Source organism: Podarcis liolepis (genome assembly GCF_965112155.1).
Source record: "Podarcis liolepis genome assembly, chromosome: 4".
Classification (NCBI taxonomy): Eukaryota; Metazoa; Chordata; class Lepidosauria; order Squamata; family Lacertidae; genus Podarcis; species Podarcis liolepis.
Genome location: NC_139558.1, coordinates 100,637,629 through 100,662,533, shown reverse-complemented (window position 1 = coordinate 100,662,533; position 24,905 = coordinate 100,637,629). Strand labels below are relative to the sequence as shown.

The 24,905-nt window shown below is 47.1% G+C and overlaps 3 protein-coding genes across 7 annotated transcripts in view; 1 reads left to right on the top strand and 2 right to left on the bottom strand.

Annotated features, from left to right (window-relative positions):
* The window catches only part of LOC310705081 (uncharacterized protein), a 68,181-nt gene extending 61,078 nt beyond the window's left edge, over positions 1 to 7,103 (bottom strand). Inside the window, exon 1 of the mRNA XM_083499455.1 lies at positions 7,081 to 7,103. The gene's annotated coding sequence lies outside the window, so the exon portion shown is untranslated. The remainder of the gene's footprint in view (positions 1 to 7,080) is intronic.
* Positions 1 to 10,274, top strand: part of LOC310705360 (uncharacterized protein) — a 75,812-nt gene extending 65,538 nt beyond the window's left edge. For 4 of the 5 annotated variants that reach the window (XR_014525212.1, XM_083500049.1, XM_083500048.1 and 1 more), the window contains exon 3: positions 8,652 to 9,759. Coding sequence is in view for 3 of the 5 variants with exons in the window: in XM_083500049.1 (XP_083356175.1) it covers positions 8,652 to 8,846 (195 nt within the window). In the remaining 2 variants the exon portion in view is untranslated. Of the gene's footprint in view, positions 1 to 8,651; positions 9,760 to 10,162 lie in introns of those variants that run through there. The other variant, XR_014525211.1, reaches the window with a different exon arrangement.
* LOC310705124 (uncharacterized protein) overlaps positions 1 to 24,443 on the bottom strand; it is a 56,636-nt gene extending 32,193 nt beyond the window's left edge. Inside the window, exons 1-5 of the mRNA XM_083499596.1 lie at positions 24,336 to 24,443; positions 22,622 to 23,114; positions 22,344 to 22,425; positions 21,977 to 22,059; positions 3,786 to 3,912 (exon numbers count right to left, since the gene is read on the bottom strand). Of these exons, the coding sequence (XP_083355722.1) occupies positions 3,786 to 3,912; positions 21,977 to 22,059; positions 22,344 to 22,425; positions 22,622 to 23,023 (694 nt within the window). The 5' untranslated portion in view covers positions 23,024 to 23,114; positions 24,336 to 24,443. The remainder of the gene's footprint in view (positions 1 to 3,785; positions 3,913 to 21,976; positions 22,060 to 22,343; positions 22,426 to 22,621; positions 23,115 to 24,335) is intronic.
* Positions 24,444 to 24,905: the final 462 nt, after the last annotated feature.

Here is a 24,905-nt window from a genome sequence, read left to right as displayed (position 1 = left end):
ATGATTAAGTGGGCACAGGACATTGGTCATAACATTATGTTTGCAGACTGGGAACAGTTGTGGACCACCGGTATAAAATTTACGGCATGTAATGCCTTAAGAGAGAATATTATGAAAATGATTTACAGGTGGTACATGACCCCAGTCAAGCTAGCAAAAATATACCATTTGCCTGATAATAAGTGTTGGAAATGCAAAGAAACTGAAGGTACCTTTTATCACCTTTGGTGGACGTGCCCGAAGATTAAGGCTTTCTGGGAGATGATATATAATGAAATGAAAAAGGTGCTTAAATGTACTTTCTCTAAGAAACCAGAGGCCTTCCTCTTGGGCATTGTCGGCCAATTGGTGCCAAAGAAAGATAGAACTTTTTTTATGTATGCTATGACAGCAGCAAGAGTACTCATCGCAAAGTATTGGAAGACACAGGATCTACCCACTCTGGAAGAATGGCGAATGAAGGTGATAGACTATATGGGACTGGCCAAAATGACTGGCAGAATCCGTGATCAAGGGAAAGAGACGGCAGAAGAAGACTGGAAGAAATTTAAAATTTATCTTAAGAAACATTGTAAAATGAATGAAAGCTACAATGTTGAGGTTTTAGGGGGAAAAAGGGGTTTTACAATTGTAAAAGATTAAGTAAAAGAAAAGAATAAGGGTAAATCTGATAAAATTAAGTGTTAGGATTTGCTGAAATAATTTTGGGAATTGGGATGTAGAAAAGGGAGGTTTGGGGGAGTCGACGAAGTAAGGTTTATGAAAAAAAGGATATGAAATTATACATGTTTGTTTGTTTTTGTCTATAAAAAATTCTTGTAAAACCAATAAAAAAATTTATATATAAAATTTATATATAAAAAAAGAAAAATACGGTATGTGTTGGAAGCCGCCCAGAGTGGCTGGGGCCATCCAGTCAGATGGGCAGGGTAGAAATAAAAATGTCAGCTTTGTTCCGGAGCTGACAGAGGCTGGAATGTATGAAAGCAGGCAAAGAGAGATAAGGACACTGGAATGTGAGCTGGAATGTGAGAGGGAGGAGGGGCAGCCGAGTGGCAGAGCTTCAGAGAACAGAGAGAAGGCAGCAGATAGCAAAGATCCACAAAATACCAATCTTAGCTCAGAAGGGGAGAGGCCAGGAATAGCTAGCCCAAAAACTCGAAGGCGCAAAAAGGTCAGTGAGAGGAGGGGGAAAGAGGGGAAGCGAAAGGGTTTTTCCCCCTCTTGGAAGAAGAGGAAGGGGCGGAGTTTAGACTTGGCAACTGCAAACTTGGAAGTCAGACATGGAGTGAAAGAGCTCCGGAGTGCTTTATGTGTTTGAACAATAAACCCGAGATAATTACTGCCAGTGTCTCGCTTCTGTGGGAGAGCCAAGCCATTACAAAAAATTATTATTACTACTACAGTGGTACCTGTTCTGGAAAAAAATAAGTTTGTAAACCGAGGTACCACTGTATCATCCTCATCCTCATCACTGCTACTGCTACCTGAGATTCAATAAGCCTAGCTCTTTTCTGGAATGAATTTTGTTTGGCCCAGTCATGGTATCCCCTCCATCTCCAATGTCAGTCCTTGTTATGGCTTGGTCTCTCCCACAAACGTGAGACGACTCTGGCTGTTAATTATTTCAGATTTATTGCTAAAACAACAAACTTGGACGGAGCTCCTCTACTCATCGTCCTCCCCACAAGATGGAGTTGCCCAGACTGAGCTCCTCCCCCTTCCCCAGCACGGAAGCCCCCACCTTCTCTTCCAGTATCTTTAAATTTGGATCCATTCCAGTCCGGCTTCCGCGCTGGTCATGGGACCGAGACGGCTCTGGTCGCCCTAACAGATGATCTTCATAGACAACTGGATCGAGGTGGGTCGGGGCTGCTGATTCTTCTAGATCTATCAGCAGCTTTCGACATGGCGGGTCGGGGCTGCTGATTCTTCTAGATCTATCAGCAGCTTTTGACATGGTCGATCACAAACTTCTGGACCACCGCCTTGCCGACATGGGGATCCAGGGCACAGTCCTTCAATGGCTGCGCTCGTTTCTCTCTGGTCGGGGACAGAGAGTGGTGTTTGGGGGGGAGTTGTCATCGCGCCACTCCTTGGTGTGTGGAGTACCTCAGGGTGCGATACTCTCCCCGATGCTTTTCAACATCTTTATGCGCCCCCTCGCCCAGCTTGTTCGGAGTTTTGGGCTGGGTTGCCATCAGTATGCCGATGACACCCAACTCTATCTGTTGATGGATGGCCATCCTGACTCGGCCCCAGACACACTGACCAGATGTTTGGAAGCTGTGGCTGGATGGTTACGTGGGAGCCGGTTGAAGCTAAATCCTTCGAAGACAGAGGTCCTGTGGCTGGGACGGGGCGATATGGGATTGGGAGGGCAACTCCCATCTCTTGCAGGGGCGCAATTAGTGCCAGCACCGTCTGTTAAGAGTTTGGGTGTAATCTTCGACGCCTCCCTTTCCATGGAGGCGCAGATTGCAGCTGTAACAAAGGCGGCATTTTTCCATCTCCGCCAAGCTAAGCAGTTGGCTCCTTACCTCTCTCGCCCTGACCTAGCCACTGTGATCCACGCGACGGTCACCTCCAGATTGGATTATTGTAACTCGCTCTACGTGGGGCTGCCCTTGAGACTGACCCAGAAACTCCAGCGGGTGCAGAATGCTGCAGCGAGACTCCTTACGAGGTCTTCGCTGCGAGATCACATTCACCCGGTGCTACACCAGCTGCACTGGCTCCCGGTGGAGTACAGGATCAGGTTTAAGGTGCTGGTTTTAACCTTTAAAGCCCTATACGGCCTAGGACCCTCGTACCTACGGGACCGCCTCTCCTGGTATGCCCCACAGAGAAACTTACGGTCTTCAAATAAAAACATCTTGAAGGTCCCAGGCCACAGAGAAGTTAGGCTGGCCTCAACTAGAGCCAGGGCTTTTTCGGCTGTGGCTCCGATCTGGTGGAACTCTCTGTCACAAGAGACCAGGGCCCTGCGGGACTTGACATCTTTCCGCAGGGCCTGCAAGACAGAGCTGTTCCACCAGGCCTTTGGCCAGGGCACAGCCTGACTCCCTCCCTTGGCAATCTTCGCGGAGCTCTGGCCCAATGGTTGCCAGTGGCCTGAATTAATTAATTAATTAATAATTAATTTTACAATGAATGATTTTAGAGTGTTGTTTATGTTATACTTTTATACTGTTTTATTGTTGTTAGCCGCCCTGAGCCCGGCTTCGGCTGGGGAGGGCGGGATATAAATAAAATTTATTATTATTATTATTATTTGGCAGAGAATGCTTCCTGCATTCCAGCGTCTGACTCACTCCTGTAGCTCTCACACAGCTGTCTGTCACTGTCTCTGTTTTTCTTCTCCCCTTTGTTCAGAGCTCAGATGACAGTTCCTCTCCCCCTCCTCTCTGCCTTCCGCTGCTAACTCTCCTCTCCCTAGGCCTGCTTCTTCTCTGGCTGGCAGCACCTGAGCTTCGCTGCCAGTCGTCTCTTTGGTCAACCCAAGACTAAAAGGAGCAAAAGCAAAAACTTGAAGCTACTTAGCTTTCCTAACAATTCTGAAGCTGACATTGAAGATGGCCTGGGAAGTTCAGACCAGCCCAATCCTGGTAGAAAAAGGAATAATTTCAGGAAGGTTGTTCAAAGGAAAAACTGGGGGTGGGGGTGTTAGGTTCCCAGGTGTTATAGGGGGCGCTGTTGAGCTCTGTAAAAATAGATGAGATTGGTCCCATAGAGGTATTTTTTGAATTTCCAGGCAGATATGACGATCCCACAGGGAGCCTTACCAAGAGAGGCCAGGATCCCACGATTCTCCTCCATGACGTCCTTATGCAGAGCTCTCTGGTCAGGATCCAGCAACGCCCACTCCTCGTCCGTGAAATGAACAGCGACATCTTCAAAGCACACTGGACCCTAAAAGAAAAAGGGAAATGTCCCCCTCTGAGACAGCAGAAATATGATCTGCTACACAATTCTCTGTTGTTTCCTTCCTGTACATTGCGATGTTGTTTCAATAGGATTGCTTTGCTGCACATTTTAAATATGGATGCTTATTTTAAGTTTTAATAATGGGTATTTGTCTTTCAGCAATAGGTGGTACTCCACATTCTGTTTTTCAAGTCACTCTACCTACGCAAGCATTCCAGTTTCCCCAATGGAAGGATTGACTTTTCCCTCTCCTCCTGAGCTGTTCTGGGGAGTTCCCTCCCAATGCCCTAGAGCCAAATTCAAGGGGTTCATGGGGGCATTGAGGGGGGAGCAATGGGGGGCAGGCCCCATTTTGTAGCGGATGGGGCTGGTTAGGTGAATCCAGACCACTATTTGTTCTCATTTGTCCACTACTTAGAAACCAATCTGAGCATTCAGTGATCAATCTAGAAATCAAATAAGCCTCTTTTGGATGGCCATCTGTCTTGGATGATCTAGCAGAGATTCCTGCATTGCAGGGGGTCTCCTGGCTCTGAGAGACAAGCAGGGAGGGTGGCTTCTGGCAAAAGGAGAGGGAGCCACATGTGGCTCCTCCTCCTCCTCACTCACCTCTGCCTCCCGACCTTCCTCTCCCACGTGCATCCTTCCTCTTCTGCCTCTGATTCTGCACTGCATTCTGCCACAGAGTCTCCCAGGTCATAAAGCCCTGTAACCCCTTCAGCTTCTGACACCTCCTCTTCCCAGGCTTCTCCCTGTTCCCCCTCTGACCACCCATCCTTCTTCTACCTCTACTTCTTGGGCTCTCAGCAATCTTCCTTCCTGGTTCCCCAGCTGCTTCCTCCCACCATTCCTCTGTCCCCAACCAGTGCATGACATTGCTCCATCCCTCAGCCTCTGTCCCCACAAGGCAGCTTCCCCTGACCTGATCTGGTTCCACAGCCGCTGCTTCACTTCTGCCCCCATGAAAAGACGGATCAGGAAGTCTTGCCGGCATCATTCTGTCACCTGCAAGAGAAAAACGGTGATCAGGACGCCAGGAGTGCCTGCTTCTCTCACAGGTGAAACAGGGCATCTCTTACTACAGATGGGCCTTTGAGAAATCCTTACCTGCTGAGAGCATTTGGACGTTTGTGCCCATTTCATATGTTTGTTGTGCAGAAATACATCTCCCCTCCTCTGGACCCTTGTTCCCAACTGTCTCCCCCCAAAACAAGATGAAAAGAACCCTCAGATGAGTTGGAAAACCAACAGAATGAGACCAAATGGGGAAAACCACCTTCCTCCTTACCCAGTGGCCTCTCTCTGGTGTCCAACGGAGGCCTCTCTGCCTCACAGGAATCCAGGTCCATTTCTGCAAAGAGATCCTTTCCCTGAAAAAGAAACACGGATTAAAAACACAGAAAGGTGAGAAATATTAGAAAGAGAATGGCAAAAGGTTGACGGGTGTGAGGTCTCATTCCATAGATGCTTTCCTAGAAAATGGATGGGTTATCAGCAGAACATTATGGGATGTTCTCTGTCCTGTTTGGAGCCCCTTGGGAGTATCCAGAGGAAAGTCTCTCTCACCTGCTTTCTCTCCTCTGCCTGACTCAGGAGGAAACCTTCGGCCAGGGCCACCGCCTGGGAACTGGTTTCCGCTCCGCATTCCCTCACCCAACTCTCCATCTCCAGAGGAAGGACAGCCAGGAACTGCTCCAAGATCACCAGGTCCAGCATCTTAGCTTTCGTGTGCCTTTCTGGCTTCAGCCACTGATGGTCAAGGTGGCAAAGTCGACTGCAAACCTCTCGGGGTCCTTTGGCCTCCTGGCAGCAGAACTGCCTCAACTGCTGGCTCTGCACCTCTGAGCGGAGGGTGTCCTCCTCACCCAGGATCTTCTGCACTGGGTTTTCCCAGAATCCCCCACTGCTCCCAGTTTGGCTGGCATGGCCTCTTCCTGCTTCAGAGCCGGCTGAATCTTGCTCCTCCATTTGTGCTCTCAGGAAGCCTCTGAGAGATCAGAAGGAACCCTTTGGTCTTCTGACAAGTCCGTCTAAATGAGAAGCTCTAGCAAATCCTACAAAGCAAATACATTGTTCTGTTACAGAATTTGTGTGTGGGGAGGGGGAATGGTTCCCTGAGCAAGCATGGATGAGTCTTGCTGGGAACCAGGGCAGGATTGCACCGCATCCCAGACCATGAGCTATCTTTTTGAAGAGAAAGAGCAGGAAGAGGAGAAGAAATAAATCTCTAGCCTTCTAGCCACGCAAAATGTGGAGGCAACTGAAGGGATTTCTGGGAGATTAATCAACCTGGTTTCTGCAGCCTTCCAGTCAATGCATGAAGTCAGAACCGACTGACAAGGGAGTCATTTGTATTTTGTGAAAAATGGATGCTTGGCTCTAGTGGGGGTCCTCACCCGGGGGTCCTCAGGAGTTGCTCCCCCCTCACTCCCCTGCTTCTGTCTCCTTTTCTTGCACTTGGACTCTCTGCCATTCTCCAGGGAGACTCCTGGGGTGGGGTCCCTTTTTCTTTGCTCTGAGGGTCAGGTATGTATCTGACCAATCCCCTGAGAGCCAAGTGGGCAAAGCCAAAGACATCTCCTTTGAAATTTAGGTGGGTAATTTTTTATTTTAATATTATTATTATTATTATTCCTATTCCTATTATTATTCTGTTAGATAGCTTAACACACACACAGCCATTCATGCCAAAGTCCCTGGAGGCTTGGTGAGTAGCGGCGCCCATTTCCGGCTGCTTTGCCAGCAACAATCCCTTTGGGACAGAGAGGATGTGGTCCTGGGATGCCATGCTCTGGGTGCAAGGGGATTGCTGCAGTGGCATCCGTGGGGAGCTGCCCTTGGGGAGGACTGGGAAACAGGTCTGCAATGCAGCAGCCAGACTATGGGCTGGGATCCCTCTCTTTGTTCCTGCCCTTTCTCCCCCACTTTTCCTCCCTTCCTTCCTCTCCGTTGCTCTTGGGAGAGATTTTTTCAGAAAGGGGGGGCGGAGGGCCAAATGAGTTTGGGATCCTCTGATCTCCAGGAAGGAGAGCGTGGCAGACCTGGCCCCTCCCGGATCCGGCCCCCCAGGCCTCCTCCCCTGCTGCAGCCCTGGGACCCCCCCCCCCCGCATCTCCCCACTGCACCCTCTGGGGGGAGAGAGAGGAGACTCACCAGATCCCGGGAGGGGACAGCGAGGCAGCAATTGCAGGAGAGACCCCAAAGCAAGGGAAGGACTGGGGAGGGAGGGGCCTCAGCTCTGGAGGACCTGGCCCCCTCTTGCTTCCTGTCCTCTCTAGGAAGGCAGCTCACTTCCCTTTAACCCTTGCCAAGCCGAGTCCCTCCACCTCAGCCCTCTCTCGCTTGGCAGAACCTCAGATTTCTATTATTTTTTATGCATTTAGGGGGGAACTGCCACCCTGGCTACGCCAATGCCCAGATATCCTTTTGGGGGTGAGGCTCTTGGCTGGACTTTTGGGGGTGAGGCTCTTGGCATCTCCCTCCCTTGGCCAGAAACCAGAGGAAGAGCTTGCGGGGAAAAGGGCTTTGCAGGAGGCAAGGAAGCTCCTCCTAGAATTCAGGAGTGGAGAGATAGGAGGGGATCCCAGGGTCATCTAGTCCAACCCCCAGCAATGCAGGAATCTCCGCTAAAGCATCCATGGCAGATGGCCATCCGATCTCTGCTTAGAAACCTCCAAGGGAGGAGAGTCCACCACCTCCCAAGGGAGACATTTCCCCTGGCAAACTACTCTTAGATGTCCCTCAAGGCAGCGGGTCCTGAGTTCTAGCCCTGCTGAAACAATCGCACTGGCTGCCAAGGAGGAACCAAGCGATGTTCAAAAGAAATAAATCCTATTCTCATCATAAATGAATAATACTTTCCTATGCATGCTTTTTATACTAATATACAAAAGTATGCCATTCCCTTTTCCAGAAATGCTTAATTGCTAATTCAAAGGACTGAAAATGGATGGTTGTTGTTATTATGTTTAGAGAAGCTTTTAATATTTGATGGACTATTGTATTTTAATATTTTGTTGGAAGTCGCCCAGAGTGGCAGGCGAAACCCAGCCAGATGGGCTGGGTATAAATGTATTATTATTATTATTATTATTATTATTATTATTATTATTATTATTATAATTGATCAGGTTAGTGTTCTCCTTTCAAAAGAGACAGGTGGAATCTCCAGGGTTGCTAATAGCGTAATGTTACTAATAGCATTTCGTTAGCGTGGGGTACCACATTCTGGTTGAAGGAGGCCAGGATTAGCCCCCAAGGCCTGGGGTGTCCCTGCCCTGTAATAGGACTTGGAATCCAGGAGGAAACTATTGGAATAGCCTTGCCAGGTGCTCAGGGAGGGACTCACCTGTCCCCCTGTCATTCTCTTTGCAGATGTGCTGCAGACTGTGTTGGAATGTGAAATCAAGCTTTATTTACAGCGGAAAATAACAAAGAAACATGGCGTGAGCTGTCTTCCACAGCCGTCTCCAGAACAAAGGACGGAAGTGATTTACAGACTGACTTCCATTCTTACACCGACAGTACAGAAGGTGTAAACCTGCATATCATGTTACACTAGCAATGGGAGAATGAAATACTGACAGTTTGGCCCCCAATCTGGTCCAAGACCAAAATCTGCAACCCTCATGGTCCAGGAGTGTCAGGGACTCCGTGGTGGGGGCAGTGGGGGCCGCTTTGGCCCAGACTGGCCCCTGACCCTGAGACGCTCTTTCCTCCCGCAGGACCTCCGATGTTACGCCCTTTGGGAAAGTGGGGAGGAACAGAAACCAGCAGCCAACAGGATCCCTTCTCTGCTGGCCTTTGCCCGAAGGTTCCCCCATCTCAGAGCAAGTAGCTCTCCCTCATGGATTCAGTCCTTTCATCACTTCCATCTCCCCAAGAGACTCCCAAGGCTACTCATCCTCTGCAGTCGATAACAGACCTAACTGAAAAGAACGGCTTACTCTTCTGGTGACACCAGAGAATTCTAGAATACACTAACCCTTTCCATAGCATTATGGATGCACAATTCCCACAGACAAGTTTCTTGGCAAGACAAGGACCTTCGCTGGCCATAGAGTGTCCTCCTCAGCATCCCCAACGAAGGAGCTGGGTTGCAAGAGCTGCAGCTAATGGGGGGGGGCTGTCCTCCCCCCTCCCATCTCACCTGGCTGCTAGGTAGGAAAGCAAGACCCAGAGAGAGTTGTGGGAAACCCCGAAACCAGCTTGCTCTGTGCCGGATCGAAAGCTGCGACTAATAGAGAAGCAAGATCTGTTTGTGTGTTGATGCTGTGAGCCCCTCCGTCCTACACTCCGGTTGTGTATGTGAGTAAATAAAACTAGATATCGTAAAGACGCCACAGTCTCTGCTGACCTTCGTTCCAAGGAAACCGAAGATGGGGAAACGCCTGGGACCCTTGGAATCTCACTGCTCAGATTGGGGTAGTTTGCAAATACAAACACACACACAATAATTTGTGCCTGTGTTCCTAATAGATAACTAAGTGTGAAGAGCATGTCATGTGCTTTAGCAATAGCTCTCCTGTAAATAAGGAAATGCAACCCCCATTGCTGGTTGACTCAAAAAAGCAACAAGGGAATCTGCTCTGGTGTCCCATGAGGTCTGTGGGGCCCTTAAGTAAGAGGAGCCATTGCTTGTCTTTCCTTTTAAAAAAAAAAATAACTTAAAGAAATTTTAACATAATCAAACATTCAAATTTCATTTTACAATTTCAATTAACACCCCCGCCCTCTGCGACTTCCCCCAACTTCCCTTCCTGGTTTATAACACCTCTGTTTCTTTTGCTTATAAATTTGTATTCCTTATATATTAAAATGAAGGTTATAACATTTGTCTCTTCTTCTCATTTTTACCTCATAACTGCATTTTCTGTTTGTATTTGTCCATTGTATCACTCAAATCCTGCCAGTGAGTTCATTTCTATGCATTGTTTCTGTATACACATCTTAAAAGGTTCACAATCTTTTTAAAAGTCATTATTGTCCTTCTCTTTAAGTCTCTGAGTTAGCTTCACCATTTCAGCCTATTCCATCAACGTTTCTTGCCAGTGTTCTTTCGCTGGTTTTTCATTGCCTTTCCATCTTTGAGCTAGTAAAATTCTGGCTGCTGTTGTCACATACATGAATGGAATTCTCTTATCTTTTTAGTAAATCATGCCCTAAAATACCTACTAAAAACCCTTCTGGTCTTTTAACAAAGATTATCTTAAACATTTTTTTCATTTCATTATAGATCATCTCCCAATAGGTGGAGCCAGGTGGGCCCAGGTCCAGGTGAGAGGGGGTTGCCATGGTGACAAGGACCACAGACTTGCAGGCGGCCATTTTGGGTTAGTAGTGAGGCGAGTGGAGGAGAGAGCAGTTGGTGGCAGTTGATGGGAGGACAAGGCGAGGCAAACAGTGGATTCTTATTTTCTCAGTTTCTTATTTTGCTTCTTATTTCATTTATTACTTGTTTTTCTCTTCCTGAAGATGTGCCACAGGCTTTCATCATCCAGTAATGGTGAATATTGGAGGAAACAAGAGTAGGGAGAGAATAGCTGTCAACGTTCCCTTTTTTAATGGAAATTCCCTTATTCCGAACAGGATTCCTCGCATGAAAAGGGAAAGTTGACAGCTATGAGGGAGAGGATCCCAAAGACCTGCTCCCCGCTGCCAGGACTCTCAGTTGTGAGGAACTGACAGCCTGACTTTTGCTGGAGCCAGAACAAGATCTATTGCTCCAGGTGATGCAGAGCTGCCAGGAAGCTGCCTTTTAAAACAGTAATATTTTGAGCCCGTACTTCAATTTCCCAGCAGCTCCCCTTGCCCCAGAGACACTTTTAGCATTCCATCTCCTCTACCTGTGTCATTGTTGAGCAGTGGGAAAAGTGACCTGGGAGGTGGCCTTGTGGCGACCACACAGGGTCCCCAGACGTTTGACGGTCTATTGATCCCTGTGCCACCACTGTGATCGCTTCCCCGCTGCCACCAGCCCATTTCTCTCGGGTACACACTGAGTCCAGACAGTTGTTAACATTAAACCAAATAAACAAGTTTATCTTATAAGCATTAACAAGTTTATGGTTTCAGATAATTTTTCTTGTCAGTTTCTTAACCTTAGTTTCCCCAGCAGCCTATACCTTCCTAATACCTTCTAACTGATTATCCCAGCTGTTTAACTGACTCCTCTTAACAGATTCTCTCACTCTCTCTTATCAGACTAGCCCAACCCATAGACTTATCCTCCTCTCCCTTCTCTAACTCCAGACTCACTTCCTAACAACTCTAACTCATCCCCTTGGGTTCGTATTGGTTAATCATTTTACACTTAGTTAACCCTTTCCTTATGACCCAGTATGATGTCACACGCCTAGGAGGGCAAACCCCACAGGCCTCCTTAAATATTTTATGGGGGGGGGAGACGCCTGGGTGTTTAAGCATTGGTGCCTATTCCTACACCTACAGGTCTCAGGATGGTTACAACATACAAACACAAAACACCACATGTTCAAAAGGCATTAGATGTCAATCAGCCAAAGGCCAGGTAATAAAGGTGCGGATTTCTTGGCTCCTAAAGCTGTATAATGGTTTTCCCGACCTTTGTATGGATTCTTTTATGGGAAGTGAGTTTGAAGCTTTGACTGAAGCTCTTTCCACATTCTACACACTGATAGGGTTTCTCCCCTGTATGAATTCTTTGATGGCAAGTGAGTTGGTCCTTCTTCCTGAAGCTCTTTCCACATTCCACACACTGATAGGGTTTCTCCCCTGTATGAACTCTTTGATGGGAAGTGAGATCGGAGCTCTTCCTGAAGCTCTTTCCACATTCCACACACTGATAGGGTTTCTCCCCTGTATGAACTCTGTGATGGAAAGTGAGACTCTGGCTGTGACTGAAGCTCTTTCCACATTCAAAGCACTGATAGCGTTTCTCCCCTGTATGAATTATTTGATGGCAAATGAGATGAGAGCTCTGACTGAAGCTCTTTCCACATTCCATACACTGATAGGGTTTCTCCCCTGTATGAATTCTTTGATGGCAAGTGAGATCGCAGCTCTTCCTGAAGCTCTTTCCACATTCTACACACTGATAGGGTTTCTCCCCTGTATGAATTCTTTGATGAAATGTGAGAATGTCCTTCCTCCTGAAGCTCTTTCCACATTCCACACACTGATAGGGTTTCTCCCCTGTATGAATTCTTTGATGGGAAGTAAGATTGCCCTTCTTACTGAAGCTATTTCCACATTCCACACACTGATATGGTTTCTTTCCAATGAGATTTTGTTGATGGGAAGTGGAATGGGAGCTCTGACTGCAGCTTTCTCCACACTCTAAATTTTTACGTGGCTTCTCCTCTCTGGGGATTTTATCTTGGTCACCTTTGTTCTCGATTTCCGATTCATTACAATCTGCAATGGAGACAAAAAGGGGTTAGACACTCATGAACAAATGCAGAAGAACTGAAGGGAGCTGGGGGTGGGTGTTCATTACCTGTGTTGTCTGTCATTAACCAACATATTTATTATGAGATTCTGATGTGTTGTTGAATGTTGCTTTGTTTGATATACATTAGTGGTCAAAATTGCGGAAGCCTTTTGGAGAAAAGTGTATGTCAGAGGTTTGATGGCTCAAAACTCTGCTTCTTTTGGAGTAATATTATAAAGTTATATATCAATGGAAAGATAATTTAATCAAGAATGCAATTCAACAAAGTTTGTTTAATTATCCATATTCTATGAAACATTATAGCCAAATAACCAGAAAAAGGAAGCACAACTTGCTTAGGTTGACTTATGTCAGTGTGTTACGTGATTGCTAACAAGTTGGTTGGTTTTCTGTCTTCTTTCATTTAGTGAGGTTGAAAAACATAATAAAATTATAGAAATGGCACAAAGAGTTGACTGGTCACCCAGAAAGCGATGTAAAATTGTACTATTAAGTACAACAGGGCTACAGTTATGAAGAAATTAGAATAAAGATTGGGGAAAACTTAACCAAAGCTGGCATTTCTATATTTTGGAAGAGGTATAAGGAGACTCAGTGACTACAAAATCAGACCGGTAAAGGCAGGAAAAGGTGCAGAAAGGCAAGTGACGATCGAAGAATGGAGAGACTTTCCCTACATGACAGAAGAATATTAACTGGGTGTATACAAGATGACATGGCTCAATGTAATGTGAAGTTGAGTGCAAGGACTGGTCTAAATGTTAGAGTTCTAAGGAAAAAGCCATTGCTATCTCTCAAGCAAAGCTTGAAAAGACAGAAGAAGGAGGAGGAGGAGGAGGAGGAGGAGGAGGAGGAGGAGAGTTTGGATTTGATATCCCACCTTTCACTCCCCTTCAGGAGTCTCAAAGCGGCTAACAATCTCCTTTCCCTTCCTCCCCCACAACAAACACTCTGTGAGGTGAGTGGGGCTGAGAGACTTCAAAGAAGTGTGACTGGCCCAAGGTGACTCAGCAGCTGCATGTGGAGGAGTGGAGACGCGAACCCGGTTCACCAGATTACGAGTCTACGGCTCTTAACCACTACACCACGCCATGACTAAACCCTTGTTAACTGGACAGTGGAACAATGGGACAGTGTTATTTGGAGGGATGAGAGCCAAATCTCCTTGCTTGGTAGTGATGGCATGAAATACGCGAGGAGAAGAATCAGAGAAGATTTACATCCTATTTGCATTACACCGACCGTGAAACACCCAGATAGTGTGATGATTTGGGGTTGTATGGCAGCAAAAGGTGTGGGCAGAATTTGTGTCATTAATGGGAATGTAAATGCCCCAGAATACATAAATGAAATACTTTAGCCCAAACTGAAGTGTTCGGCAGGTGATCTTTCAGAGATACTGAAGCATATTTATTTATTTATTTTTCTATTTCAACAAGATTCAGCTCCATGTCATGTTGCTGCTGTGTGCAAACGGTGCTTTCAAGATAATCTTATTCCACTGCCGTAAGGGCCTGGGAATAGCCCAAACATTAACCCAATCAGAAATCTATGGAGCCAACTAAAGAAAATTCTTTGTTAGAAGCAATCCAGCAATAAAGCCCAATTAACAGAGGCAATAATTCAGTCTTGGTTTCACATTCTTACAGGGGCAGAACTAAAAACTTGGTTCACTTCATGGGAAGGCGTTGTGAGGCCGTAATTAAAGCTAAAGGTTACCAATGGTTACCAAAGGTTTCACGTTTTTTCTTTATGACTGCTGTTCCAATAAATATTCCTTCATAAAAGTCATTACATTGCATTCTTCATTAAATTATCTTTCCATTGATATATAATTTAATGGTATTACTCCACACAAAAGTGGTGTTATGAGCCATCAAACCTCAGAAATACACTTTTCACAAAAGGTTTCCACAATTTCGGCCACCAGTACAAGTTGCTCATTTTAAGTTAATGTTCTTTTTATATGGGATCAGAATATTATTATTCATGTTTCATGTTTATATATGTGTTGGAAGCTGCCCAGAGTGGCTGGGGCAACCCAGCCAGACGGGCAGGGTAGAAAAAAAAATGTCAGCTTTGTTCCGGAGCTGACAGAGGCTGGAATGTATGAAAGCAGGCAGAGAGAGAAGGACACTGGAATGTGAGCCGGAATGTGAGAGGGAGGAGGGGCAGCCGAGTGGCAGAGCTTCAGAGAACAGAGAGAAGGCAGCAGATAGCAAAGATCCACAAAATACGAATCTTAGCTCAGAGACAGAAGGGGAGAGGCCAGGAATGGCTAGCCCAAAAACTAGAAGGCGAGAAAATGTCAGTGAGAGGAGGGGGAAAGAGCAGAAGCGAAAGGGTTTTTCCCCCTCTTGGAAGAAGAGGAAGGGGCGGAGTTTAGACTTGGCAACTGCAAACTTGAAGTCAGACATGGAGTGAAAGAGCTCCGGAGTGATTTATGTGTTTGAGCAATAAACCCGAGATATTTACTGCCAGTGTCTTGCTTGTGTGGGAGAGCCAAGCCATTACAAAAAATTATTATTACTACTACAGTGGTACCTGTTCTGGAAAAAAATAAGTTTGTAAACCGAGGTACCACAGGGAGCCTTACCAAGAGAGGCCAATATCCCACAATTCTCCTCCATGACGTCCTTATGCAGAGCTCTCTGGTCAGGATCCAGCAACACCCACTCCTTGTCCGTGAAACGAACAGCAACATCTTCAAAGCACACTGGATCCTAAAAGAAAAAGGGAAATGTCCTCCTCTGAGACAGCAGAAATTGATCTGCTACACAATGCTATATTGTTTCTTTCCTGTTAATAAGAATAAGAATAAGAATTAATTTATTTTTACCCTGCCCATCTGGCTGGGTTTCCCCAGCCAGAACTCTGGGCGGCTTCCAACAAAACACTAAAATACAATAATCTATTCAACATTAAAAGATTCCCTAAACTGGGCTGCCTTTAGATGTCTTCTAAAAGTTTGGTAGTTATTTTTCTCTTTGACATCTGGTGGGAGGGCATTCCACAGGGCGCGTGCCACTACCAAGAAGGCCCTCTGCCTGGTTCCCTGTAACTTGGCTTCTTGCAGCGAGGGAACCGCTAGAAGGCCCTTGGCACTGGACCTCAGTGTCTGGGCAGAACGATGGAGGTGGAGACGCTCCTTCAGGTATACTGGACCAAGGCCATTTAGGGCTCTAAAGGTCAGCACCAACACTTTGAATTGTGCTCGGAAACATACTGGGAGCCAATGCAGGTCTTTCAGGACCAGTGTTATGTGGTCTTGGCCACTCCCAGTCATCAGTCTAGCTGCCGCATTTTGGATTAGTTGTAGTTTCCGGGTCACCTTCAAAGATAGGCCCACATAGGGCCAGGGGGGGGGTCTGGAGTTGTGGAGGGATTTTGAAACATGCTTTTAAATACTTTCTGGACTACAGTGTTGACTGTGGAGAATGGGCTGATCTGTGGAGGGGAGACGGAGATATTCTTGGGTTGGAGTCTCCCCGAGACCTACTCCTCAATGAGAAAGGAAAGAAATTAAGAAAAAGATCAACAAAAGACAAGGTAAAGTGCAGGTATAAACAAGAAGAAGATCTGCAGAAGGGACATGGAAAAGACTTAAAAGCTTCGGACATAAGATCACCAGGTTGATGGACTAGATGGAACGGACAGTAAGGACTGACACAACCCGAGACCAGGAAGAAGAGATGAAGATTGGAAGAAAGTTCTTAAAAATTTATTTGGGAATTAGTGTAAAATTAATAAGTGTTAGGAAAAATGTTGGAATGAAACTATTTGGCTTTAGTAGAAATGATATAATGAGTTATGTATAAATAAGTATTAAGTTTTAAGGTATTTTATGGTAAGATAAGGTTAAAATAAATTAAGGTAAACTGAATGATAGAATATAGTGAAAGATGGAAAGGATTTGCTGAGTTAATTAATAGGTTTAGACCGTTAAGATAAGTTATTCAACAAAATTGAGAAAGATGGAAAGAATTTGCTGAAACAATTAATTAAACTAGAATACAGAAAGGGAGGTGTGAGGAGGTTGATGAAACAAGCAAATGAAAGATAAAGATATGGAATATTGGATGTGTGTTTTAATGTTATTGTTCTTTTTTGCTGTATTGTATAATAATAATAATAATAATAATAATAATAATAATAATAATAATAATAAATTTTATTTATATCCCGCCCTCCCCAGCCGAAGCCGGGCTCAGGGCAGCTAACAACAATAAAACAGTACAAAAGTACAGCATAAACAACATTCCAAAATCATTCATTATAAAATTAATTAATTCAAGCCACTGGCAACCATTGGGCCAGAGCTCCGCGAAGATTGCCGAGGGAGGGAGTCAGGCTGTGCCCTGGCCAAAGACCTGGTGGAACAGCTCTGTCTTGCAGGCCCTGCGGAAAGATGTCAAGTCCCGCAGGGCCCTGGTCTCTTGTGACAGAGTGTTCCACCAGATCGGAGCCACGGCCGAAAAAGCCCTGGCTCTAGTTGAGGCCAGCCTAACTTCTCTGTGGCCTGGGACCTTCAAGATGTTTTTATTTGAAGACCGTAAGTTTCTCTGTGGGGCATACCAGGAGAGGCGGTCCCGTAGGTACGAGGGTCCTAGGCCGTATAGGGCTTTAAAGGTTAAAACCAGCACCTTAAACCTGATCCTGTACTCCACCGGGAGCCAGTGCAGCTGGTATAGCACCGGGTGAATGTGATCTCGCAGCGAAGACCTCGTAAGGAGTCTCGCTGCAGCATTCTGCACCCGCTGGAGTTTCTGGGTCAGTCTCAAGGGCAGCCCCACGTAGAGCGAGTTACAATAATCCAGTCTGGAGGTGACCGTCGCGTGGATCACAGTGGCTAGGTCAGGGCGAGAGAGGTAAGGAGCCAACTGCTTAGCTTGGCGGAGATGGAAAAATGCCGCCCTTGTTATAGCTGCAATCTGCGCCTCCATGGAAAGGGAGGTGTCGAAGATTACACCCAAACTCTTAACGGACGGTGCTGGCACTAATTGCGCCCCCGCAAGAGATGGCAGTTGCCCCCCCCATCCCATATCGCCCCGTCCCAGCCACAGGACCTCTGTCTTCGAAGGATTTAGCTTATTGGTTTTTATGTTTTACTTTTTTATGTATTGTAATTTTTGTGGTCTTCTTTTCTTCTTTTTTCTGCAATTTTTAAACTTATAATAAATATCATTTAAAAAAACAAAAAAAAGATATGCCCACATAGAGCGCATTGCAGTACTCCAAGCGAGAGATAACCAGAGCATGCACCACTCTGGTGAGACAGTCTGCTGGCAGGTAGGGTCTCAGCCTGCGTAACAGATGGAGCTAATAAACAGCTGCCCTGGACACACAATTGACCTGTGCCTCCATGGACAGCTGCGAGTCCAGAATGACTCCTAGGCTGCACACCTGGTCCTTCAGGGGCACAGTTACCCCATTCAGGACCAGGGAGTCCCCCACACCTGCCTGCCTCTTGTCCCCCTAAAACAGTACTTCTGTCTTGTCGGGATTCAACCTCAATCTGTTAGCCGCCATCCATCCTCCAACTGCCTCCAGACACTCACACAGGACTTTCACCGCCTTCACTGGTTCCGATTTGAAAGAGAGGTAGAGTTGGGTGTCATCCACATACTGATGAGCACCCAGCCCAAACCCCCTGATGATCTCTCCCAGCGGCTGCATGTAGATGTTGAAAAGCATGGGGGAGAAGACAGAACCCTGAGGCACCCCACAAGTGAGAGCCCAGGGGTCTGAACACTCATCCCCACCACCACTTTCTGAACACGGCCCGGAGGAAGGAGCGGAACCACTGTATGACAGTGCCCCCAGCTCCCAACCCCTCAAGATGGTCCAGAAGGATGTTATGTTCGATGGTATCAAACGCCGCTGAGAGATCCAGCAGAACTAGGAAACAGCTCTCACCTTTGTCCCTAGTCCACCAGAAATCATCGACCAGTGCGACCAAGGCAGTTTCAGTCCCATGATGAGGCCTGAATCCCGACTGGAAGGGATCCAAATGGTCCGCTTCTTCCAGGCATGCCTGGAATTGTTCAGCAACCACTCGCTCAATCACCTTGACCAAGAATGGAAGATTTGAGACTGGGCGATAGTTAGCCATATTGGCAGCATCTAAAGATGGTTTTTTAAGAAGCGGTTTAATGACCGCCTCTTTCAGCGGGTCTGGGAAGGCTCCCTCACAGAGAGAAGCATTCACGACCCCGGGAAGCCCATCGCCCAGCCCTTCCCGGCTAGCTTTTATAAGCCACGATGGGCAAGGATCAAGGAGACAGGTGGTTGGTTTCACTCGTCCAAGCAGCCTGTCCACATCCTCAGAGGTAACAGATTGGAATTGATCCCACGCAACTTGTTTTTTTTTTTTTGTTTTTTTATTTTATAATAATTTTTATTAATTTTCCAAACATATAATAAAACAAATAACAAAACAAAACCATACAAGACATACAAACAAATAAACATGTATAGTTTCTTAAACTTATTTTCATACACCTTATTTCTCGGACTTCCCCGTACCTCCCTTTTTCTGCATCCTTATGTTAACCCTTTCTCAGCAACCCTTCATTCAATTAGTTTGCTCATTTTCATTTTGCATTCTTTAAAATTATGATTTACCGCTGCAATTCTCTATTTCTTATAACCATAACATCTCAGCCATCATCAATTTTACAACAGTCTTTAAGATATTTTTTGAATTTCTTCCAGTCTTCTTCCACCGTCTCTCTCCCCTGGTCACGGATTCTGCCGGTCATCTCTGCCATTCCCATGTACTCAATCACCTTCGCTTGCCATTCTTCCAGAGTAGGTAGCTGCTGCGTCTTCCAATACTTTGCCAGAAGAATTCTTGCCGCTGTGGTAGCATACATAAAAAATGTTTTGTCCTTCCTTGGCACCAATTGGCCTACCATGCCCAGGAGAAAGGCCTCTGGCTTTTTCAAAAATGTCCATTTAAGGACCTTTTTAATTTCATTATAGATCATTTCCCAGTAGGCCTTTACCCTCGGGCAGGTCCACCAAAGGTGATAGAAGGTACCTTCAGTCTCATTACATTTCCAACATTTGTTACTGGGCAGATGGTAAATTTTTGCAAGTTTGACTGGGGTCATGTACCACCTATAAATCATTTTCATTATATTCTCTCTTAATGCATTACAAGCTGTAAACTTAATACCTGTATTCCATAACTGTTCCCAGTCATCAAACATTATGTCATGACCTATGTCTTGTGCCCATTTGATCATGGCTGATTTTACTGTTTCATCTTGTGTATTCCACTTCAGCAGCAGATTGTACATTCTCGACAAATTCTTAGTATTGGGTTCTAGCAATTCTGTTTCTAATTTCGACCTCTCCATCTGGAAACCTATTTTCCTGTCCTGTTTAAATACCTCGTTTATCTGATGGTAGTGCAACCAGTCTCGTACCTTAGACTTTAATTTATCAAAACTCTGCAATTTAACTCTTTCACCATCTTGTTCTAAAATTTCACAATACTTTGGCCATTTGGACTCCATATTTAGTTTTTTTATCTCTTTAGCCTCCATTGGTGATAACCACCTAGGGGTTTTACTTTCCAGCAAATCCTTATATCTTATCCAAACATTATACAGTGCTTTCCTCACAATATGGTTTTTAAAGCCTTTATGCGATTTTACCTTGTCATACCATATGTATGCATGCCAACCAAATCTATTGTCATACCCTTCCAGATCCAAAATGTCTGTATTCTCAAGAAGTAGCCATTGTTTCAGCCAGCAAAAAGCTGCCGATTCATAATAAAGTCTCAAGTCCGGCAGGGCAAAACCCCCTCTGTCTTTTGCATCAGTTAAGATCTTAAAGTTTATTCTGGGCTTTTTGCCCTGCCAGACAAATTTTGATATGTCTTTTTGCCACTTCTTGAAACAGTCCATCTTATCCAAGATCTGGAGTGTCTGGAATAAAAACAACATTCTAGGCAATACATTCATCTTGATGACAGCTACTGCCACTTGGTAGGCTCGACATTGAGCTCTAGCCCGTGTCCGGTTAGCTTCAGAATGAGTTATCTGCCACCAGAGCTCTAGCCATCTCAGCGATTGTTCCCTCAGATCCGTGGAAAACCACGGGGCTGTCTGGGCTCAATGCAATCGGAGAGGGCGCTTTGGAGCCAAACAGTCAATACCCCTGATTAACTCCGCATTCCAGCAGGCCACCAGGGAATCAGCTGAAAGGCCATCAACATGGGATAAAGCATCCCCTACCACTCTCTGGAAACCATTTGGATCCATTAAGTGGCGGGGGCGGACCATCCGAATCGGTCCCACCTCCCTGCAGAGGGGAAGGGTAGTGGAGAAGTCCAGTTGCACCAGGAAGTGATCTGACCATGTCACTGCAACCCTCCCTCCCCGCCCACAAGGCCTGGATTGCTGTGCGTAAGTGAAACCTGGTGGACAAGCAGCGGCAAGGGCAGGCCCATCTGCTTCATCCAACCAAGTCTCTGTTACACATGCCAGGTCAAGTCCTCCATACAAGATCAAATCATGGATGGCAGTGGTTTTATGACTCATTGACCTGGCATTGCACAGCAGCACCTTCAGGTCATGTGGGTATCCCTTGCTGATTCTAGTATCCGTCCAGTCAGGACCAGACCCAGAGGCAGGGATAGTCCTCAAACAACGACTAAACCTGCCTCCTCTGTAATGACATGCTCTGGTCTTAACATCCACCCCCCCCCCACAAAAAAAAGTAATCAAAAAGGAAAAAAGAAACTTTTAAAAAACATTTTAAAAAGAACATTGCACTGCTCCGAGTCCCCCTGGCCAGGAGCAGCAGCAGCAACAACCGTCCTTATGAGGCTTCAGGTCCCGCCCTGGGCCAGGTGGTGAGTGGCAGGAGCAGGGCCCTCAGGCACTCACGCAGGGGAGTTGTTTCAATAGGATTGCTTTGCTGCACATTTTATTTATGGATGCTTATTTTATTCTAAGTTTTAATTACGGGAATTCGTCTTTGTGCAAATAGGTTGTACTCCACTTTGTGTTTTCCAGGTCATTCTGCCTAGGCTAGCATTCCAGTTTGCCTGATGAAAGGGTCCACTTTCTCCTCTCCTCCTGACCTGTTCTGGGGAGTTCCCTCCCAATGCCCTAGAGCCAAATTCTAGGGGTTCATGGGGGCATAGAGCGGGAGGAATGGGGGGCAAGTCCTATTTTGCAGCCAATGGGGCTGGTTAGGTGAATCCAGGACACTATTTGTTCTCATTTGTCCACTGCTTAGAAACCAATCTGAGCATTCAGTCATCAATCTAGAAATCAAATAAGCCTCTGTTGGATGGCCATCTGTCTTGGATGATCTAGCAGAGATTCCTGCATTGCAGGGGGTCTCCTGGCTCTGAGAGACAAGCAGGGAGGGTGGCTTCTGGCAAAAGGAGAGGGAGCCACATGTGGCTCCTCCTTCTCCTGTCTCACCTCTGCCTCTCGACCTTCCTCTCCCACTCGCCTCCTTCCTCTTTTGCCTCTGATTCTGCACTGCATTATGGCACAGAGTCTCCCAGCTCACTAAGCCCTGTAACCCCTTCAGCTTCTGACACCTCCTCTTCCCAGGCTTATCTCTCTTCCCCCTTTGACTTCCCCTGACCTTATCTGGTTCCACAGCCACTGCTTCCCTTCTGCCCCCATGAAAAGATGGATTAGGAAGTCTTCCTGGGATCACTCTGTCACCTGCAAGAGAAAAACGGTGATCAGGACGCCTGGAGTGCCTGCTTCTCTCACAGGTGAAACAGGGCATCTCTTACTACAGATGGGCCTTTGAGAAAGCCTTACCTACTGAGAGCATTTGGACGTTTGTGCCCATTTCATATGTTAGTTGTGCAGAAATACATCTCCCCTCCTCTGGACCCTTGTTCCCAACTGTCTCCCCCCAAAACAAGATGAAAAGAACCCCCAGATGAGTTGGAAAACCAACAGAATGAGACCAGACAGAGAAAAACCACCTTCCTCCTTACCCAGTGGCCTCTCTCTGGTGTCCGATGGAGGCCTCTCTGCCTCACAGGAATCCAGGTCCATTTCTGCAAAGAGATCCTTTCCCTGAGAAAGAAACAAGGATTCAAAACAGAGAATGGTGAGAAATATTAGAAAGAGAATGACAAAGACTTGAAGGATGTGAGATCTCATTCCATAGATGCTTTCCAAGAAAACAGATGAGACAGCAGCAGACCATTATGGGATGTTCCCTGTCCTGTTTGGAGCCCCTTGGGAGTATCCAGAGGAAAGTCTCTCTCACCTGCTTTCTCTCCTCTGCCTGACTCAGGAGGAAACCTTCGGCCAGGGCCACCGCCTGGGAACTGGTCTCCGCTCCGCATTCCCTCACCCAGCTCTCCATCTCCAGGGGAAGGACAGCCAGGAACTGCTCCAAGATCACCAGGTCCAGCATCTCAGCTTTCGTGTGCCTTTCTGGCTTCAGCCACTGATGGTCAAGGTGGTAGAGTCGGCTGCAAACCTCTCGGGGTCCTTTGGCCTCCTGGCAGCAGAACTGCCTCAACTGCTGGCTCTGCACCTCTGAGCAGAGGGTGTCCTCCTCACCCAGGATCTTCTGCCCAGAGTTTTCCCAGAATCCCCCACTGCTCCCAGTTTGGCTGGCATGGCCTCTTCCTGCTTCGGGGCCAGCTGAGTCTCGCTCATCCATCTGTGCTCTCAGGAAGCCTCTGAGAGATCGGAAGGAACCCTTTGGTCTTCTGACAAGTTCTGTCCGTCTTAATGAGAAGCTCTAGCAAATCCTACAAAGCAAATACATTGTTCTGTTACAGAATTTGTAGAACAAGGGGGGCGGGGAATGGTTCCCTGAGCAAGCATGGATGAGTCTTGCTGGGAACCAGGGCTGGACTGCACCGCATCCCAGACCGTGAGCTATCTTTTTGAAAAGAAAGAGGAGGAAGAGGAGAAGAAATAAGTCTCTCGCCTTCTAGCAATGCAAAATGTGGAGGCAACTGAAGGGATTTCTGGGAGATTAATCAACCTGGTTTCTGCTGCCTTCCAGTCAATACATGAAGTCAGAACCGACTGACAAGCAAATCATTTGTATCTTGTGAAAAACGGATGCTTGGCTCTAGTGGGGGTCCTCACCCGGGGGTCCTCAGGAGTTGCTCCCCACCCCCACTCCCCTGCTTCTGTCTCCTTTTCTTGCACTTGGACTCTCTGCCGCTCTCCTGACAGACTCCTGGGGTGGGGTCCCTTTTTCTTTGCTCTGAGGGCCAGGTATGTATCTGATCAACCCCCTGAGGGCCAAGTGAGCAGGCCAAAGACATCTACCTTGATATTTAGCTGGGTAATTTATTATTATTGTTACTATTATTATTATTATTCTGCTAGATAGCTTAACACACACACAGCCATTGATGCCAAGGTCCCTGGAGGCTCGGTGAATAGCAGCGCCCATTTCCGGCTCCTTTGCCAGCAACAATCCCTTTGGCACAGAGAGGATGTGGTCCTGGGATGCCATGCTCTGGGTGCGAGGGGATTGCTGCAGTGGCCTCCGTGGGGAGCTGCCCTGAGAGACGACTGGGGAAACTGGTCTGCAATGCAGCAGCCAGACTAGGGGCTGGGATCCCTCTCTTTGTTCCTGGCCTTTCTCTCCCACCTTAACTTCCTTCCTTCCTCCACGTGGGGTTTTCTTTTTTGGGGGGGAGGGGCTTGTCCACCTCCCCGTCCAGCTTTGGAAAACCATTTTCACGTTTCCTCTGTTACGCAATGAGGCTGAGCGATGTCACACAGAGTTAAAGTCCCAGGGACTCCTTTGTTTAAAGAAGGGAGATATTTTCTGAAGGGGGGGGGGGCGGAGGGCCAAGTGAGTTTGGGATCCTCTGATCTCCAGGAAGGAGAGCGTAGCAGACCTGGCCCCTCCCGGATCAGGCCCCCCAGGCATCCTCCCCTGCTGCAGCCCTGGGACCCCCCCCCCGTCTCCCCACTGCACCCTCTGGGGGGAGAGAGAGGAGACTCACCAGATCCCAGGAGGGGACAGCGAGGCAGCCCTTGCAGGAGAGACCCCAAAGCAAGGGAAGGACTGGGGAGGGAGGGGCCTTGGCTCTGGAGGACCTGGCCCCCTCTTGCTTCCTGGCCTCTCTAGGAAGGCAGCTCACTTCCCTTTAACCCTTGCCAAGCCGAGTCCCTCCAGCTCAGCCCTCTCTCGCTTGGCAGAACCTCAGATTCTTATTATTTTTTATGGATTTAGGGGGCAGCTGCCCCCCTGGCTACGCCAATGCCCAGATATCCTTTTGGGGGTGAGGCTCTTGGCTGGACTCTGAGCATCTCCCTCCCTTGGCCAGAAACCAGAGGAAGAGCTTGCAGGGAAAAGGGCTTTGCAGGAGGCAAGGAAGCTCCTCCTAGAATTCAGGAGTGGAGAGATAGGAGGGGATCCCAGGGTCATCTAGTCCAACCCCCAGCAATGCAGGAATCTCCGCTAAAGCATCCATGGCAGATGGCCGTGCAATCTCTGCTTAGAAACCTCCAAGGAAGGAGAGTCCCCCACCTCCCAAGGGAGACCTTTCCCCTACCCAACTGCTCTTAGATGT